This window comes from Buceros rhinoceros, unplaced genomic scaffold (genome assembly GCF_000710305.1).
Source record: "Buceros rhinoceros silvestris isolate BGI_N320 unplaced genomic scaffold, ASM71030v1 scaffold1158, whole genome shotgun sequence".
NCBI classification, from domain to species: Eukaryota; Metazoa; Chordata; class Aves; order Bucerotiformes; family Bucerotidae; genus Buceros; species Buceros rhinoceros.
The window spans coordinates 24688-42233 of record NW_010428356.1 but is presented as its reverse complement, the minus strand read 5'-3'; the positions used below and the strand labels follow the sequence as shown (position 1 = coordinate 42233).

Below are 17546 nucleotides of genomic sequence, written 5' to 3'. Positions count from 1 at the left end.
AGCAAACCTCTCTTGGTACTTTGAACTGTTATGTGGAAAATGTCTAACATTTTTTTACTTTAGAATATAAACCAGTAATCTTCCTACTTATATAATTAAATGGTCTTTCTATTTTTATTGTTACTCTTATTCATGTTATCAGTTGCCTTTTTGTCTTTCAGTTTAAATCAAAATAGGAAAAGTAAACATACTGGCAATTTCTAAAATAACTTGGGTAAAACTAGATACACGTTTGAGATACTTTTTGCAAGGAAAAGGACGAAAAGGTAGTTTAGTGGTGTATTTAAAATTATAATTTAACAATATAAAATCATAGAAGAGACTTTCTATGTATTATTAACAATCTTATTGGTGAACTTGCATTCTTTCAGGACAAATGATTTAGATGTATACAGGCAATATAATTTTGGGGGGTTTTTTACTTGTACTCTTGGTGAAAGTAATTCTGCTGCTTATATGTTTTAGATTGCCTTATCTGCTTTTTTTAATAGGAATTTGTTTCATAGCTTGTAGTTCTGCTGAAGTGAAGCAAATTTTCTGTGTCTGTGCCACAGAATGACTTTCTGAACATGTGGGTTTCCGTTAGAGTCATAGAATAGCTTGGATCGGAAGGGTCCTTTGAAAGTCTTTTAGTCCAATGCCTCCTGCATTGAGGGGGAACATATTCAACCAGATCAGGTGGCTGAGAGCCCCATCCAACCTGACCTTGAATGTTTCATGGGATGGGGCATCTACCACCTCTCTTGGCAACCTGTTCAGTGTTTGATGACCATCATAATGAAGAATTTCTTCGTTTTATCTAGACTGAATCTCCTCTCTTAGTTTGAAACTGTAATCGCTTGTCCTGTCACAACAGGTCTTGCTAAAAAGATCGTCCCCACCGTTCTTATAGACCTGCTTTAAGTACTGGAAGGCTGCTGGAAGGTCTCCCAAAGCCTTGTCTTTTCCAGACTGAACCACCCTAACTCTCTCAGCTTTTCTTTGTAGGAGAGGTGTTCCATCCCTCTGATCATTTTTGTGGCTTTCCTCTGGACCTGCCTCAGGAGATCCGTGACTTTCTTGTCCCTGAGGATTCCAGGGCTGGACACAGGACTCCAGATGGGATCTCACCAGAGCAGAGTGGCAGGATCCCCTGTCTCCCTTGACCTGCTGGCCATGCTTCTTTCACTGCAGGCCAGGGTATGGTTGGCCTACTGGGCCAACCCCTTTCCTGGGCTTTGAGCACACATGGCTGGCTCAGGTGCAGCGTTTCATCCACCAGTACCCCAGTCTGCCTCCTCAGGGCTGCTCTCAATCCCTTCGTCTCTCAGCCTGTATTGACGTCTGTCGGAGATTGCCCTGCCCCTGGGGGTGCAGGACCTTCCGGTTGGCCTTATTGGAAAAGAATATATCAGGTGCTTCAGAAAGAGGAATTAGTGAAAAACATTGCTGTGTAGATTGTAAGTCTAATTTTTACTACCAGATCGCTTATTTCAGTGACTATTAATTTTGCCAGCTCTTCTGTATACTGGTCATTTGTAGGCACTTTGTAGAGTTCAGTAAATCAGGTCCAATAAATGTGCCTGAGGTTTTTCTGAAATGGATGAATAATTTTCATAGTGAGTGTGACTCTGGGATTGGTTCTTGTCCTTTAATAGAAATTAGAAAGCAAGATGAAGTAACTGGGCAATATCGAAAGAGAAAAATCAGATATCTCTCAGGATACGAATAATAATCTGTATTCACTTTGAGTGACAGTATACTTAAGTGATACATAGGTAATTCTTCCAGTGCATATGTTTAATACAAAACAAATGTGTCAAGCCCCAGTGGGGAGAGTGGCATGTAAAATTAAAACTGTGTCTCAGTGCAGGTACGTAAGTGTGCGTAATTAAGGTTGCACAGGAAATATTAATTTGGTAATTCTGAACTTTTCAATCTGTGAGTTATTTTTAATGTAAAAGTATTCATGCTTCAGTGGCACTGGAAAAAGAAATGCTGTGGTTTAGGCAGTAGTATGTAAACCTGTTTCACGGTTATGAACCATACCTTGAATATATCTGGGTCTGACAAAACCAGATACGGATCAGAAATTATTAGGTATTTAAAGATGAGGACAGCCACATTTGATCTGAGATGAACAGCAGAGAAGGCACATACAAAAGTGAAATAACAAAGAGATACGAGAGCTGAGTCCAAGGAATATTGACTGTTATTAAAGGAAAGACATTAAACATTGGTGATGAACAATCCAAACCCCTTTTTCCCTTTTACTTTATTTGACCAATGCATAATGAGGTAATGCCACAACTAAATTCAACAGGATTCAAAAAACAGATTTCATATTTCTGAGGTGATTAGTGCAGTAATATATATATTTAATATAAAAAGAACAGTTATTGTACTGATTACAAAGGATCTGAGATGTAGTTTGGGGTATGAAACACTCAAAGGAAATTATTTTATACAAAATATATTGTATAAAACTTAGTAGATTTAAATTAATTTTTAAAGTCTTGTTTCTTTGAAGAAGAAATGGAGTTTAATTCTCTCAATTTTTTGTTTTCATACAGGTTACTAATTTTAGATATCTCCTTTGGTATTTGTAAGACTCTGTGCCCTAATAATGATGACTTTAATTTAATCTTTTATTGTGGTAGTATCAAGTATTTGTAGAATTACTGCTTTTAATATTTTTCGAAATTGATTTATGCTTTTTTGTGACTTTTTAAGATGAAAAGCAAAAGTCGCTCCGATTTATCAGAACTCAAAGTAGGACAAAGCACTATTGAAGATATAATGTCAAGAGCTTATGACAGTTTTGATATCCAGCTCAGCAGTATACAGTTACTCTACAGCAAACATGGTAAGTATTCATGAAAGTAGTCTATTATGGTGGCTCATGTGCCTTTTATATTTTTAACTGAAGCAGTGGAGAATCTTTGGAATGAACTTCTTAAGCTCATCTTCTAAACTCGGTGCTATGAACACGTTATTAATTATAAATTTCTTTTAGGCCTTGTATTCCACCCTTAGCTTTGCTAAATAAAAAAGCTTACAATAAATCCCTTATTTTTGAAGATCTCTCATTTGAATTGTGCATCCTGAATATGAGTGTAGTTAAATTACGTTTTTTTTCTTCAGTGTCTTTTCCTTGCTTCCTCTCTAATTTAAAGCAGAATCTGTGAGTAGTCAGAATACCTTAGTGAGGGAATCTTTTACCAGTAGTTCAGTAACTAACAGTATGGACTTATGACCAGAGATGTCTGAAGTATTTAACTGGTTAGCCGTCTGGTTCCAGAGGGGAATCCAGAGCCTGAACTTCCAGTACCATGCATATTAAGAACTAAGCCCTCAGAAGTCTGCAGCGTGGATGGTTTAGCTGTTCATATGTGAATGGTAGAAACTACTTATTAGTGTTTTCTGACTGAAGTTTCACTCTTATATGATACAAATGTATGGAAAGAGCTGTAAAAGATTGTGTCACCTGAATTTTTATCAGTGTATACTAAACAATATCAGGTTCTCTGATATGTGTAGTGAGAAGGATTCTCTTTCAGTGTTTTCAGCATAGGTTTTGTTTGTTTTCTAGATGAGAACTGGCAAGAGGCTCGGAAGCTGAAGTACTCCCCTCAACATATCTTGCAGCCCTTGGATGTAAAAGTGGAATTTAGCAGGGCTATGGTTGTTACAGATGCAAGAATGCCAAAGTATGTGTATTTTCCTATTTCGAAATTTTATGGTAAATGATTTTTTTTTTAATGAGGGAGAAGATTAAAAATCAATGATCTAATTATACTTAGCTATTACTTAGCTATTACTTAGCTATTTTACATCAGGCGTGAGTGAATCTTGGAAGTGAAATATCTTCATTGAGAAAATTAGGGAATAAACCCAAGAAATTGCCAGATTTTGAAGAGATGATGGTGTTATATTGCTATAAAATAAGTATGTATAATATATTTAAAGATTTTTATTAAAGGTGTTAATACTTGTTCTAATTAGGTCTTTCTAATAGGTACATTTCAGTTTTCATTGGGGATACTAAGGAGCAAAAAATGCTGAACTTAGTCTGTTCTATAAGCATCACAAAAATATTCTGAAAAGTGATGTGCTGTGATCCTCCTTTTCTTTTGCTTAGGCTATTTATTTTCTTTATTTACCTACTAGAGATCACTCTTAGGGAAACAGCTCTTTACATTGAGTTTTCACTTATTTAGGAAGAAAGCTATTGGTTACAGAAATGTACTCAGAACAAAATATGTGGTAGTGTTAAGGATTAAATGTTGATGTTAAAAGTCACTGAGTCAAAGTGGCAGAGATTAACTTTGTACATACGTTGGAAAGCACATCTTCACTAATGTCTGGTAAGGACACTAAAAAATTCCTGTTAATTTTGAAGTATTTACTGAGTAGCACATTATTGTGAGGCAATTTGGTTTATTGATTCATTTAATAAGCCAGCATATGCTTATTTCATTCTTAACACTGTCGGAAATCCAGATTTTAGCTAGGCATTTCAGAAAGTTAATGACATGAAAATAGTCCTGGTCTGTTGCATGAAAATTTAGTACAATCAGCAAAATCAAGAGGCGAATTATGAAATAAGAGTTACAAAGAATCTGGGATTTGCTTAGTCAGAGAAAGAACCCTCAAGCTAATGTACCTCACCATGGCTGTGTATTGTGAACACAGATCAATAATTGCGTGGTATAATGGTGCCACCTTCTGGAAAGCTGGAGGCCAGAGTCTGAATTTTGATGCTTGATTTTACAAAACACCTTACTCTTTCCCTCTGTACTTTTTCTCTGGTGGAGAAGGTGAGGTAACTACAACTCACAGGAATCTGTCTTTTTATGTCAGAAAGTCCAGGGAGGGAAAGTGAGATTTCATTTCTATGTTTCTATAACAGAATATCGTGTTAATGTAGGACATCCCCTCAAGTTTTGCTAGTATAACCAGGATGAAGGAGTGTCTGCTCATGATGAACACACCTGTTGCAGAATTGTAGTACTACCTGTCTAACTGCAAAGGCTACCAGGTGTGTTTCTCCTTTTGGCGGTCCAGGTTCAATTTGGAAGATTTTTCGCTAACGGATTTATTTCTCTATTTCAGATTCTCATACAGTCACTTACTTGACAGTAAATAGTTTCTACCTGTGTCTAGAAATTGGCAAATTTTCTTTACCTGAGCAAGTAATATTTCTTGGACATCAGCTGCTTCTTTCTGAGTGCCTGCACTGCCTACAATTGTTAGGAATGCCACGGGTGTGCTATGGTACTAGATAAGCAAGTACCGCAGTACGTGACAATCATGACTAATACTTTAACCTGCACCAAGAGCAAGAAAACTTTTCAAATCTATCATGTTGATATCATGATTCAACAGCTGCTGAACTTTTTCATTTGGTCCCTGGTTCAGTCTCCAAATGTTTCCAGGGTGTTTTTTGCAGCTGGTATCTAATACTCTAGAATTATCTGCCAGTCTTGAAATGCCTGGTACAGCAACGCTTTACCTGGCAGTGGAGATTTGACTTTTTCTTTAAGGGCTTGCTGCTCTTCCTTCTTGCTTTCAGCTCTTTAGAAGTTCTGTTTAGTATATATATCCAGTAGGACTGTGTGATAAGTTCTTACATTTGGTTCTATATCTGCTAAATCAGAACTATAAATGTTCTGTTTTCTGTGATTCTCTAGCTTTGACTACCCAAACCCATCAGTACTATCAGTATCAACAGAGCTTCAAATGCCAAATTTCTTCTTACTGCTGCATATTCTCTGTTAGTTTTTAAGACTCCTCAGTCAATGAGTGTTTACGTACAAGTATTTTAGGCCCCTGTGACCTCTAGATGACATTGTGTCAGCAAAAATCCCCTGGACTGTTAATTTTAGTAACTATAGTTGGAGAGGGTATTACGCATGTGTTGCACACATCAGTTACACCATAGGAAGATATTTTTAGTGTACATGTAGCTCTTCCTTTACATTCCAATTTTTAGAAGTGTACTTGCATATAAGGCCAGCATTATATTTTTCTTGAACTTTTTAAAATTAATGTTTGCATCTGTGCTATAGAACAGCATAGTTCTGTTGAGGAAAGTGAGTGGAAAAATGTTTGTACTACAGCAAAAACTAGTACCAAAATTGCTTTGCTTATGGTAGTAGAATTTTATGAATGAGTCCGTAAGTTTAGAGAGCACTTATTTTAGTTAAAGTGCTTTTGTACATATTCAGGTTACCATCAGATTCAGTCGAATTCCGTGTGATTTTGTTCAAAAACAATAATGAGATCAGCAGGACTTTGTGCTGGATTTGTTTAGGAAAGCACATTCCTATTTTGCTGCCTTGAAGGGGATACTAATTCATGTAATTTTTGTTTGTTGAAGACCACTGTATCAAGAGTCTTTCATTGTTAAACTGTATTTTTATTTACCCATGTTTCCTAACCTTTAACGTGGGCCTTCACTCTGGTCAGACCTGAATACCTGCATTTCTTCCGTTTCTGAGAACAGGATGCAGTGCAGTTTCTGTCAAAAGCACAAATATGATGCTGTAGTTTTGTAGCTTGTGTAAGATTTTCTTTTTTTTTTTAATCCTGTGATATCGTTCCCCATACAAGGAGGTGTCTGGGAGTCTGTTGACTGGTTTTTGAAGGTGTATGAAGCCAGCACTAGGATACCAATATAATAGTGTTCATTAAAAAAACCCATTTAAAAAATCCAGTTGGAAGGAATTGTTTTGAAGAAATGCTTGTGGTTTTGAGAATGGCATCCTTAACATTTCCTTCTCTCTAAATAAAACCAGGCTGAACTTGGAAGAAGTCTCTGCACAGATTTTGTCATCAATTGAAGTACTTAGCTTCTGCACGTCTCAGTCTCTACAAATTGGGAACAATTGTATTCCACTTCCTTACACTTTCTGAGCCTTAAAAGCTTTTGTTAAAAGAGTGGTGTGGTGAGCTGGGATTATTTGCAGTTATCTGCCTTGCTAGGTGCCTTCCATGTAACAGCATGGGCTGTCCATTGTGCAAACATTCATCAAAAATGTCTGAAAAATACACGTGAACTTTTGTAGTGAGGTTTGAGTGCAATGGAGATGAGAGTTGCTAAGTGTCCTGGATTACTGGAGCTCTGACAGACCCGGCAGCTACACATCTACCCTGCCTTTCTCCATTAAAAGAAAAGAACAAAAAATAATAATAAAAAATATCTAAATTTTATATTTCTCTCTGACAGAACTGGAATTAAGAATGAAAGTCAGAAGTACTTGAGAATTAATTCCTTAAGAGTTTAAGGATATAAAATATTTCATTAATTGTAGAAAGTTAGATACTTCAAGTTTAACACATACAACTTTGTGCTTTGCTTTGGCTTGCTCGGGTATGACGAGCTGTTTTTCTTACTGCTCTTGTAGTCACTCAAAGGGAATTGAGGGTGATTGAAAATATTGGTGGTTTTGTCCTTAAATCTTTTTCCAAGTATTATTTTTTTATGTTTGGGGATTGAGCTTTGTGTTAAGCACACCAAGACTGCAAGGAAGCAGCAGGTCCTGTTACATCTCACGTGAGAAACTTCTGTTGCTGCCCATTGTTGGAGGGAGTTAGCTTATTGAACAGACTCCTTGTATCTGTTTTAAATAGATGCTGTAATAAAAGCATAATACCATTCTTGAAAACAGTTTTCTGCTTATTTCTGTTCTGCTCACTTCTGTGAGAAACTGGGATGTGTTTTAGGTCTTTAAAAAGTCAGTGCCTACGTTTGAAGTGATTCTACTTTTTTTGCCAAAGCCTATTCAAGCAGGCTTAAAATATGTTTTACTGCTTTCATTTTTAGAGACTATCAATTTATTCTTTCATGTCCTTTATAGCTGTGACGTTTATTTCTTTGTAAAATATCTAGACCACTCCTACAGCTTAACACTACATAACTTCTAGGAAGTATTTTGCATGCTTGAAGTTTCGGGCTCTAAACATTCTTATGCAAAAAAAGCCCACACTTTTTCTTCTGTAAAATACTGTGTTAAGATTCAGTTATATGAGTTATTACAAGTAATGAAATTAAATATAAAAAAAGAGGGACCATGCAGAAAATATGCTTTAGGTACCCATATCAGAAGTGGTTTTTAGTTACTTGCAGTCCTGATCCACATGACATTATAACAAGTGGAAATATAAATTATGTTAACTGGGTATTTCTTGGCTAAGTAAAACTCTTCTGCGTGTAACATAAATTATATATAAATGTGTATATGTATGTTTGAATGAAATAGTTTTAAGATAACTTTGTTCATTGACAAAACAGGTTCAAAATGTCTGGACAGCTGCCTTTACTTTCTATCCAAATATCAGACCAGAAGCTGAGAAGTATCTTGGAGCTAATTGATAGCATTCCCAAGCCAGAAGGTGCTCCTGCTGGCAGTTCTCCTCCAAAAGTAACTGAGGTAAGGTTTTTAAAAAATATTTCATTAATGCTTTTCAGAAAAATACCTTCTTGCTATTAGCATTGCAGCTGTGAAAGGAGCACAAAAAAGTGGAGAACAAACTTTTACTTAGTATGCCTTGAAAAACTTGGCTAATTCTTTAAAGCTATAGAAATTTTGCTCATTACTTAGTCTGCTGTGATCTTTAGCCACTAGTTATGAAATAGTTGTCCAGTTGTTGAATTTAAAATAAAAAAAACCTTTTACCACTCTGGGAATTACTTTGCAGTTCCTGTGAATCTTGATTAACAAACATACTCACTTTTGTTGAGGATTAGTTTAACTGTACCTTCAAATTTACCTGCATAATAAAAAGTGCTGCAGTGTTTGGGTTCAGCTATTTTGTTTGGTGAAGAGGAGGTTGAAGTCTTGGAATTTTTAAAGTTGGAAGTATTACATGGCTCTTAGCTAGAAAGGAGTTTAACTTTCAAAAGCTAAACAAAAAATATCCACTATTTGTGGCTAATTTTGGCAAAAGTGGCAGCTTCATTGCATGATTTCCCCAGCTTTTCTTGGTTCAGTTGTACAGCGTGTCGGACGGTTTAGGACTCTTGGCTGTGTTCTCTCTGTACTACCCCACCTGCTGTCTTTGATGAAGACAGTTTGTGTCTTCATTACAAACTTTAGACTGTTTTATGATTTCTTCCGACAGAAGTTTGCCACTTTCTTGTAATTAATCTTGACAAGTATGATTTACCTTTTGCTAATGAGCTGTTTTTAACAAAACTGGGAAATAGAATTGCTAATTTTTGATGTCACTGTAGTCTGTGTGATCCAGCTAGGTTTTATGTACCCTTAAAGCAGTCCCATCATTTGAACATACGTGAAACCTCAAGGCCAAAGACAAAATTGGGCTATCCGTTTTTCTGTCACTTGCAAATACCTCTAATTATCTGTGATTTAATCTTTTGTGTACTTGATTCTAAAGGAATAATGGTGATCTTGGTGGAGTTTTTTTTTAATTACTTAATAATTACCTTTCTGTCTTTATACAAATTATTCCGTTCTGTTCCTGATGGCTGTTGCTGCAGTTTTGGTGGTGTTTTCTGTGGGTTATGTAAGCATAATATTCAATAATTGTAAGTTCGCACTACAAGACATGCATGTCTATTGAAAGTATATATAGAGTGGAGGTTGTTTCCCTTCAACATGTGGTTCCTGCCATCTCTTTAGTGGTGACATTAAAATTCTAGCTAGCTCTGACCTGCACTTTCACTCTTCATTTTTTAATAGCATACCCAGTCAAAAGCTGTCCTAGACTTTCTTGTTTTGTTCAGCTAATCACAAACATTCTTCAAGGATAATTGATATTTTAGTTTTATGGAAATAAATGTGCACATAAAGTATAGGATAATCATATAACATTGCCTGTCCTTGAATTTAATGATAGAATTCAACTGTTTAATTTAAAATATTTTTAGACTTTGTGCTTCTGCTCAGCAGAAAAAGACCTGGGGGTGGGGGTTGATGTTACCCTTAAATTGAGACTGATTACTTTAAGTTGGAAAACTTCCATGCAGTGTATGTCCATGCAATAGCATGACCAATGAATTGAAGCAGAAAAAAACTTACGATGTCTTCTCTTTCAGGCTGCAATATCCCCTGTGCTCTCAGCACCACATTTATCACAAGGTGTGTTTCCTGTTTTGGATCTTCATTCATTTGCTGAGTCAGGTAATATGAATTATTTTAAAGTCTGATTTAATAAACAAGTCAAGTCAAGTTTTTGAGTTAATTAAATTAATTTTTTTCTCTTGGAGTAAGTGTCTGTTTGTGGCTTTGTTTCAAGTTCAAGTTGAGTAGTGTTGTATTCTGTGCAGTATATTATATTTCACTCCATACAAAATATTTGTGTATTTTCTCACAGCAGTAAAATTCTGTGTGCATGTTTTTTCCCTTTCTGAAAGCAATACAGTAAACCGTTTGTTTGGCAGGATGCGTTTCATTACTTTTGTGTTACTACAAATCTCTGTTCAGAACCAAGTAGTGTGTATGTCTTTTTTTCTTCAGTATGTGCTTCATCCTCTGATGATAATCTTAATTATGTTCCTCCAGTGAAGGATTTCTCTCCCCCATAGATGGATTTATTTAAATTACAAAATAGTGAAATGGTGACTTTTAGAAATTACTGTGTTGTTATAAACAAACATCATTTCGACTTCTACAGGATCAAACAGAAGACTGTCTGTGGAGAAACTGGTCATGTTTAATAACTGCCTTGCTGTTCAAACAGCCTAGCTAGGTTTTAACATTCCATCTAGTAGTTACATTTGAAAATCGATATCAGATATATCAATATTATTTCAGTGTCAATCACCTTTGTCATTCCAAAACACTCAGCTGGATAAATAGAGAACAACTCTTTTTCTCCTCTCTAAAGTTAATGGTATATATGGTTTGCAAACACTGGCACAATTATTAAGATTAGTTTTTGCATCTACTTTATCACTTCAAATTCAGTGCATATACAGTATGTACAGAAATGTATCTATGCATCTTCGCTGTTTTTTTGTATGAGTTCCTTTAAGTGCCCAATGATAGAGCGAAATTGTCTTTCAATTCATAAAAATTAGGGTGAGGTGAGATGAGAGTGAACACAGGCATCAATTAATTTGAGGAAGTAATAATTAGATTTAGATTGAATCAGGTCTGTTTTTTCTTTTTTTATTTTTTAATTTATACTATAAATACACCTTGGCAGTCATTTTAGGTGATTCATGTTATTTCTCTGTCTTTACCCTCCAGACACAAGGCTGTTTTTAAGCCTGGGAAAGTATGTCGTAATGTCATTTCTTTAGTTTTGTTAGAAGAAGGATAGTTCTTTAACTTCACTGTTTATGTTTTTTAAGTGAAGGAAAAGAGCCTTCTAAGATGGTGCCATCTATTTGTCTTGGTTAGACTTCTGTAATACCATCAGGTAGATTAAAATCTGGATAGTCCTTAGGAGTCTCTCCTGGACCAGGAGATCCTTAGCAGGGAGAAATTCAAAGTAGTGCCACTGATAGTGAGGCCAAGGGTTCTGCAGGGTCAGCAGCAGGCAGACCAGCAGTAGAGTTATGAAGCTGCCGGTATGCACTGAAGGCAAGACGAGTTACCGTTTGTGCTGTCTTTTGCACGGCTGATAGCGAGCGAATGCTGACAAAGGAGTTAGTTGATGAGAACTGTTTTATGGTGATGTGATAGAGGAAGCTGTAGGCTTGGTGAAAAGTTGTGGAAGTGCAAGCAGAGGTAATTACAGAGCCAGACTTTGTTGGTTTTTCTACCTAGTTTTGCAAAGTATCAGCTAGGTAATCTTCCCATACATTAAAGTTTTTACAGATGTAAAAATTCTAGGTCATAGTACTGCAAAATATTTACTATGTAGAATGCATATGTAATGTTGTTGTAAATTAATCCTTAGAATCAGAAGAAGAATTTTATGATGCTCTAAGCAGTCCTGTGGAAGATATCCCATTTTTTGAAGCCCCATCTGGTTCCCTCAAGCGAGCTGGCAGCACAAGGCGAAAAAAACTACGTAAACAAGAATCTTTGAAAAATATGACAGAATTCCAGCTAAGGTTTGAAGTAGCTGAGGTAAAGTTACATGTTTTTGTTTTTTAATTTCTCTGAAGCGCATCTGAACTGTGATTTTTCCCTGTTTGTTGTGTTCGTGAATCCATGTCTGTGGAAGTGTTGATTACCTATTTCTTGCTGAAACTATTCTGTAGACTTTTTTTTCCTGTGTCCTTGTCACTGAAGTGGTTTGATTTAGCCACTTCCCAATTAATTTTATGTCCTAGTTTTCTTTACGTGACTATCACTCAAAAATCACATCATGTCTCTCTTTTGGCTTAATGTGTAGCTTTGACATATTTTTTTTCCAGATAGTGCTGTGGTCACTAGGAAAACTTCATTAATGTTTCACCTTGTAACAAGCACCCTATTTTCCTGCTACAGTTTTTCCCAGACTCTGTGGGCCTCACATCTAAACCTGTAACCTGTTCACTATCCTGTGATTTGCGTGTCATTCTTGCTGTTTCAGACTTGGGGAAAAAAGAAAGAATATTTTACCTAAGTACAAGACACTGTTTCTAACTGCATCAGTTGATCTAGGAAAAGAGATGGCCTCTTACCATTATCATAGCTTTTGTCATTAGACCATCATGGCTATGACAGTGTTACTGCTGCTATTCACTATGTAACTTCACAAACGAAACATACAAATTCAGTTAACTTCACAAATTCTGGTTTAGGATAGGGCTTACAGAATGAATTCAACACATAACTAGCTTGCAGCATATCTTATTGTATATTACATACTACACCTTACAGAAAATACATAAACTAATTGAAATCTACTGCTTTTTCTGTGATGACAAACACCTTATTTAAGAACTACTAGTCTAAGAATAGATGTTGTAGTTTGCATTTTTCTCTAGTGGAAAATACCTTACAGTGTATAAGAAAAAAATGCAACTGAAATCTCTTGAGAATCACCATCTATCTGTTTGTTGACTTTATAGTTTAAAATGACTTACTGGGTTTGGTTTTGATTTTCCCTGTTTGTAGAGAGCACAGTGTCAAAAGGAAGAGTATATTTGTTTTGCCTAGGTTGTGAAAAACAGATAACAACAGCTGAGCTAGGTATTTATTTAAAAACATTTTTATCATGTGTGAGTGAAGAAGTAGGAAATCCTCTCACCTGATACACAGTTTGGGGAACAATCTTACTGGGATTGTTCAAAGAAATTCCAGTGAAAGCGATAAACTCTTTATTCTGACTGAAAATCTAGTTTTGAGTTTGTTGAAAATTAGTAAATGCTTTTTGGAGTTGTTTTCAAAAATAAATTTGTTCATATAACTTTGATATTGCGTATGTGCGTGTTTGAAGTTTTTTGTTAAAATAGCAGCAAAGAGTATTCTAGCAATTTTCTTTGTTGAACTGTTGGGATTTTTTTTTTTGTTGTTTTGTTTTTCCCCACAGGGCATTTGCAGTATAAAGTTAAATAATCAATACACATTAACCAGTAAAATGTATGTAAATATATCATCTTTTGTAAAAACTAAGAAGATAATCACCTATTTTTTTTTTCTGTTGGCTTGTTTTTTGGGTTTTTTTAGGTCTTAATTAAATTATGCCGTCTTATTGATAATACTGAGACACCTGCGCTGCAGCTTGATATTGTAGGGTTAGGCACTGAACTTAAATTAAGAACATTTGACATGACTGCAAATGCTTTCCTTCGTGAAGTGTGTCTGCTGTGCCCAGAATATATGGGTAAGTATTTATAGTCTGATCAAAAAATTATTCACGAATATCACTGTGGATTGTTTTCAAAAGGGTGTTCTTTTGTCAACTGAGGAAGATTTGCTTCCTAAATTAAAGCGGGTGGGAGGAGGAAGGCAAAAGTAGTTCTGGAGTACGTTCTCTTGGTCATGCTCTGGTAAATATATTCCAGTGCTGATGATTTGAGTAGATACATCTAACTGGTTTAGGTCTGCAGAAGAGAGTTTGTGATTAGGTAGTAATAACCACTAGTAGTCTAGTTTGAGGTCTATAAATGATCAAAAAAATTGTCAATTTTTTTTCTTAGAACTAATCTTTTTTATCTTTTGGGTTTTTTTTTAAAGATGATAATGACAAGCCAGTTTACATAGTTACTACTCTGGATAATGTAGAAGATGATCTTCTCACTCTCGAGTACATAAAGGTGAGAAAAGAGCAGGCTTTGCTTTTGAGTTGTAAGCCAGTAAACAGTGCAGTATTATTGAGGAATTGCTGAAGATTTTTCGTTAGTTACTCATTTCTTAACATACTGGGTGTCATGTGCAAAGTCTGTCTCCTTTCTAAATAAATTAACTTGTACATCGTCAGTTGCAGTGGTTTTTGAAAGAAATGATCTCTAATGGAATTTGCAAACTTATCCTGATTTGTTTGTTTGTTTTATGTGCGCTTTTGCTGGAATAGGCTGATATTAATGGACCGGAACTGAAAACTGCCTACCAGAATATTCTACAGAAAATAAAGGTATGATAATTTCTTTTAACATAATTTTCTCATTGTGAGAACAGGGGCATGTTGGATAAACACAACTTGTTCTTTTAGGTGAACTTCTCATCACTAGATATTCATTTGCATACTGAAGCTCTGCTGAATGCCATGAACTATCTGAATAATCTTCTACCCAAACAAGAAAATAAAGTCGCAGAAGAACCAGTCCATGAAAAAATGGAGGAGAAGAAGGATGTTCTTAAGAAATTAAGTAAGTTTCTTAATTTTTTCCCCCTTTCCATTCCTCTCTGCTTACTTAAGCAGAGAAGAAAACAGACGTATTTTCTATTTTTGTATGACTGTCAATGAATTTTGAAATGAGCAATTTTGTTTAGAGTTCTGATCCACTTCACAACCTTTTTTAATTTCAGTGGTGATAAGAATGTTAGCCATCAGAGTCCTGTGAAGTAGCAAGGGTATACTCTTATTCCTTGGCTGGAAGTGTGTAGGTGAGAAATAAGTGTATAATTAATGAGGCAAGGTAGATTCTATGGCCGTTGATGTTTCTTGAGGTAGAGACACGAAGCACATTTTTTGAAGATATTCCAATTCACTTTTTTATAATCTGTGTTGAATGGTAACTAACTGTCAGAGATTATGTTCCTTATGGTGTTCTCCCATATAATGAGAAGAGTATTGTTGCATTACAGTGTTTATATGGGAAAAGTGTTTATAAAAATTGAAGACATAAAAAACCCTTATGGGTTAAAAGATTTAGCCTGAAGGTGAAAACTTTCTGTGGTAAGTGTACTAAATACACTCCAAACACTTTTGTGCTTTCCAAACAATAGCATAATTACAATTTTTCTCTAACTCTTCAGTGCAATTACTGTCTTGCTATCTTTCTTACTACTATGCTATCTTTCTTCCCATCTTCAAAATATTTTTGTTGGTTTAGTTTTGCAGTTGGCAGATAGGTACTCATTTAGGAGTTTATTTCTGGTAGACATTGGCTGTACGCATTAGTACAAAATATACTCTACTGCATGTCATAAGCTCCAGGACCGTTTTTTTACTAGTGGGCTACTGATTGGCTGACTGGCTAAACTCTGTGGCATTAATTTGTTGGAATTACTACTTCGAGTTTACGAGCTGGCGCAATTTTGGATTTACCTTGGGGTGTAATAACTAGAAAGTCCTAGCATGGTGGAAGACAGCTTGAGCATTTTCAAGCTTTTGTTTTAAGAAGCTGGTAATAGCATTCATTAATATCCATTACCATGTTTTTAGGGACACATAAATAGAATATGAATTCCTGGAATTTGAGAGAAATTTGAGAGCCTCCATGTTTATCAAAGGTAGCTGGTATCTGTAGCTATCTGATTTCTGTGTATAAATTTAGGGTTCACAGCTTTTTTTGGCCTACAAAAGCATTAGCACTGTTGCATCCTGAAAAGGGCGCAGGCCAGTCCGTTATTCAGCAATACTGATCTGAAGGAATTTTTCTGCTCTAATAAGATTAATCGCATCTCCTTCCATGTGCAGTTTTCTGACATACTGATCAGGTCATACCTTTGCTGTGTATTTAAGGCACTGATTATATGCAAACTCCCCCCATAAATTGTCTTTTTGAATTTTTAGTGGGATCAATTGTTTTTTTTATTGCTGGATCAATTGTTTTTTTATTGCCTTCCAGTTATTTTATTACCTTATATTTGAGGAGCATCAATCTCTTGTGAATATCTTGTTTATTATGCAGTTTTATCACTCTCTCACCAAGAATTTGGCTGCTCTGATTTGTTGATAGTGTTGTTCAAGAGTAAACAAACAGATCACCTCTGGGGAGCTACTTTGGCGTAACACTGAGCACTTAATAGAGCACTAATTTCAATGACATTTATTTCTGCTGCAAGAAGGACTTCTCTGAGACCTTTGCAATCATTGCTTGCTGTTAATCATGAAACACAGAGGGTCTGGCTAGTTATGAAAACAAAGCACACACACGGAAGAAAACTGTGGTAGAGGATAATTCTCAAGATGGTTGTAGTTGAGGCATTGTAATACTTGCTCTGCACTACTGAATTCAGTAGTTCCCTTATGTGACTGACCTAGCCAACCTGCTGGTATGCTGATGACATCTTTTGGATCCCTCTGCATTCACTAGTGTTAGTTCTTACAAGCATTTTAAGTTAAACTTCAATACTAGTTTGGTATTTTTAAACCGCACATTATCACGTTTGCAATATTTGGTGAGATTTTTTTTGAGAGTGTTTGTAAGTAATATATATTCATTCACTAATTAATTCACAGTGTTACTGAGATTCTGTTGTGGGAGATTGGTGAACTACTAGATACTGTTTGGTTGTTTTTGGGTGTTTTTTTTTTTTTAAAAAAAAAGTTTGTAAGTAATATATATTCATTCACTAATTAATTCACAGTGTTACTGAGATTCTGTTGTGGGAGATTGGTGAACTACTAGATACTGTTTGGTTGTTTTTGGGTGTTTTTTTTTTTGAAGAAGAAGAGATTGAGACAGAAATGTTAATCTGTATTAGGAAAAAAAAATTCAAGCCTTAGCGTGCACAGCTCTTCTTGTGATATGAGTATTTGTTGCCTGTATGTATGAGGGCTGCTCTGAAAGTGGCTCCTCCTGTTTTATTCTGTTGGCCCATGCTGTCAGAGGCGGGTGTTGGTGGTCTGGATGTAGAGGTTGAACCTTCCTACCAACATCCCATTAGATTTTGTTGCTGTGCAACAGACAGTGGCAGAGGGACGCACTGACAACACGCCGTCTGATGTGGACATGCGTGTGGAGCAAAGGGGTGTCACTGGATTCCTCTGTGTGGAAAGAATTGCACCCCTGACACTGATCGACCCTCCTGAACGCTGATGGACACCAACCAGCGGGTGTCGGCACGGTGAGGTGGTGGGTGGCATGTGTCAGCCGTGGTGGCAGGGACAGTGGGTCCCCCCCGCAGGTGCAGATTTTCAGACAAGTGCAGCACACAGGCTCTTGTTCATCGCTGGGGAAAATGCACAGCCCGGGGTGGGGACTGTGTCGAAAACAGCGTCTTGTAGCTGAGAATTTGCTCTGTGGAACAGTGTTGTGGTGCTCGTGGTGT

At 36.2% G+C, this 17546-nt stretch overlaps 1 protein-coding gene across 1 annotated transcript in view; it reads left to right on the top strand.

Annotated features, from left to right (window-relative positions):
* The window catches only part of VPS13A (vacuolar protein sorting 13 homolog A (S. cerevisiae)), a gene marked incomplete at both ends in the record, with an annotated part of 57854 nt that overhangs the window by 17385 nt on the left and 22923 nt on the right, over positions 1–17546 (top strand). Inside the window, 9 exons of the mRNA XM_010142213.1 lie at positions 2713–2845; positions 3572–3689; positions 8276–8414; positions 10043–10127; positions 11854–12026; positions 13554–13710; positions 14064–14143; positions 14401–14460; positions 14539–14695. Coding sequence (XP_010140515.1) covers positions 2713–2845; positions 3572–3689; positions 8276–8414; positions 10043–10127; positions 11854–12026; positions 13554–13710; positions 14064–14143; positions 14401–14460; positions 14539–14695 — 1102 coding nt within the window. The remainder of the gene's footprint in view (positions 1–2712; positions 2846–3571; positions 3690–8275; positions 8415–10042; positions 10128–11853; positions 12027–13553; positions 13711–14063; positions 14144–14400; positions 14461–14538; positions 14696–17546) is intronic.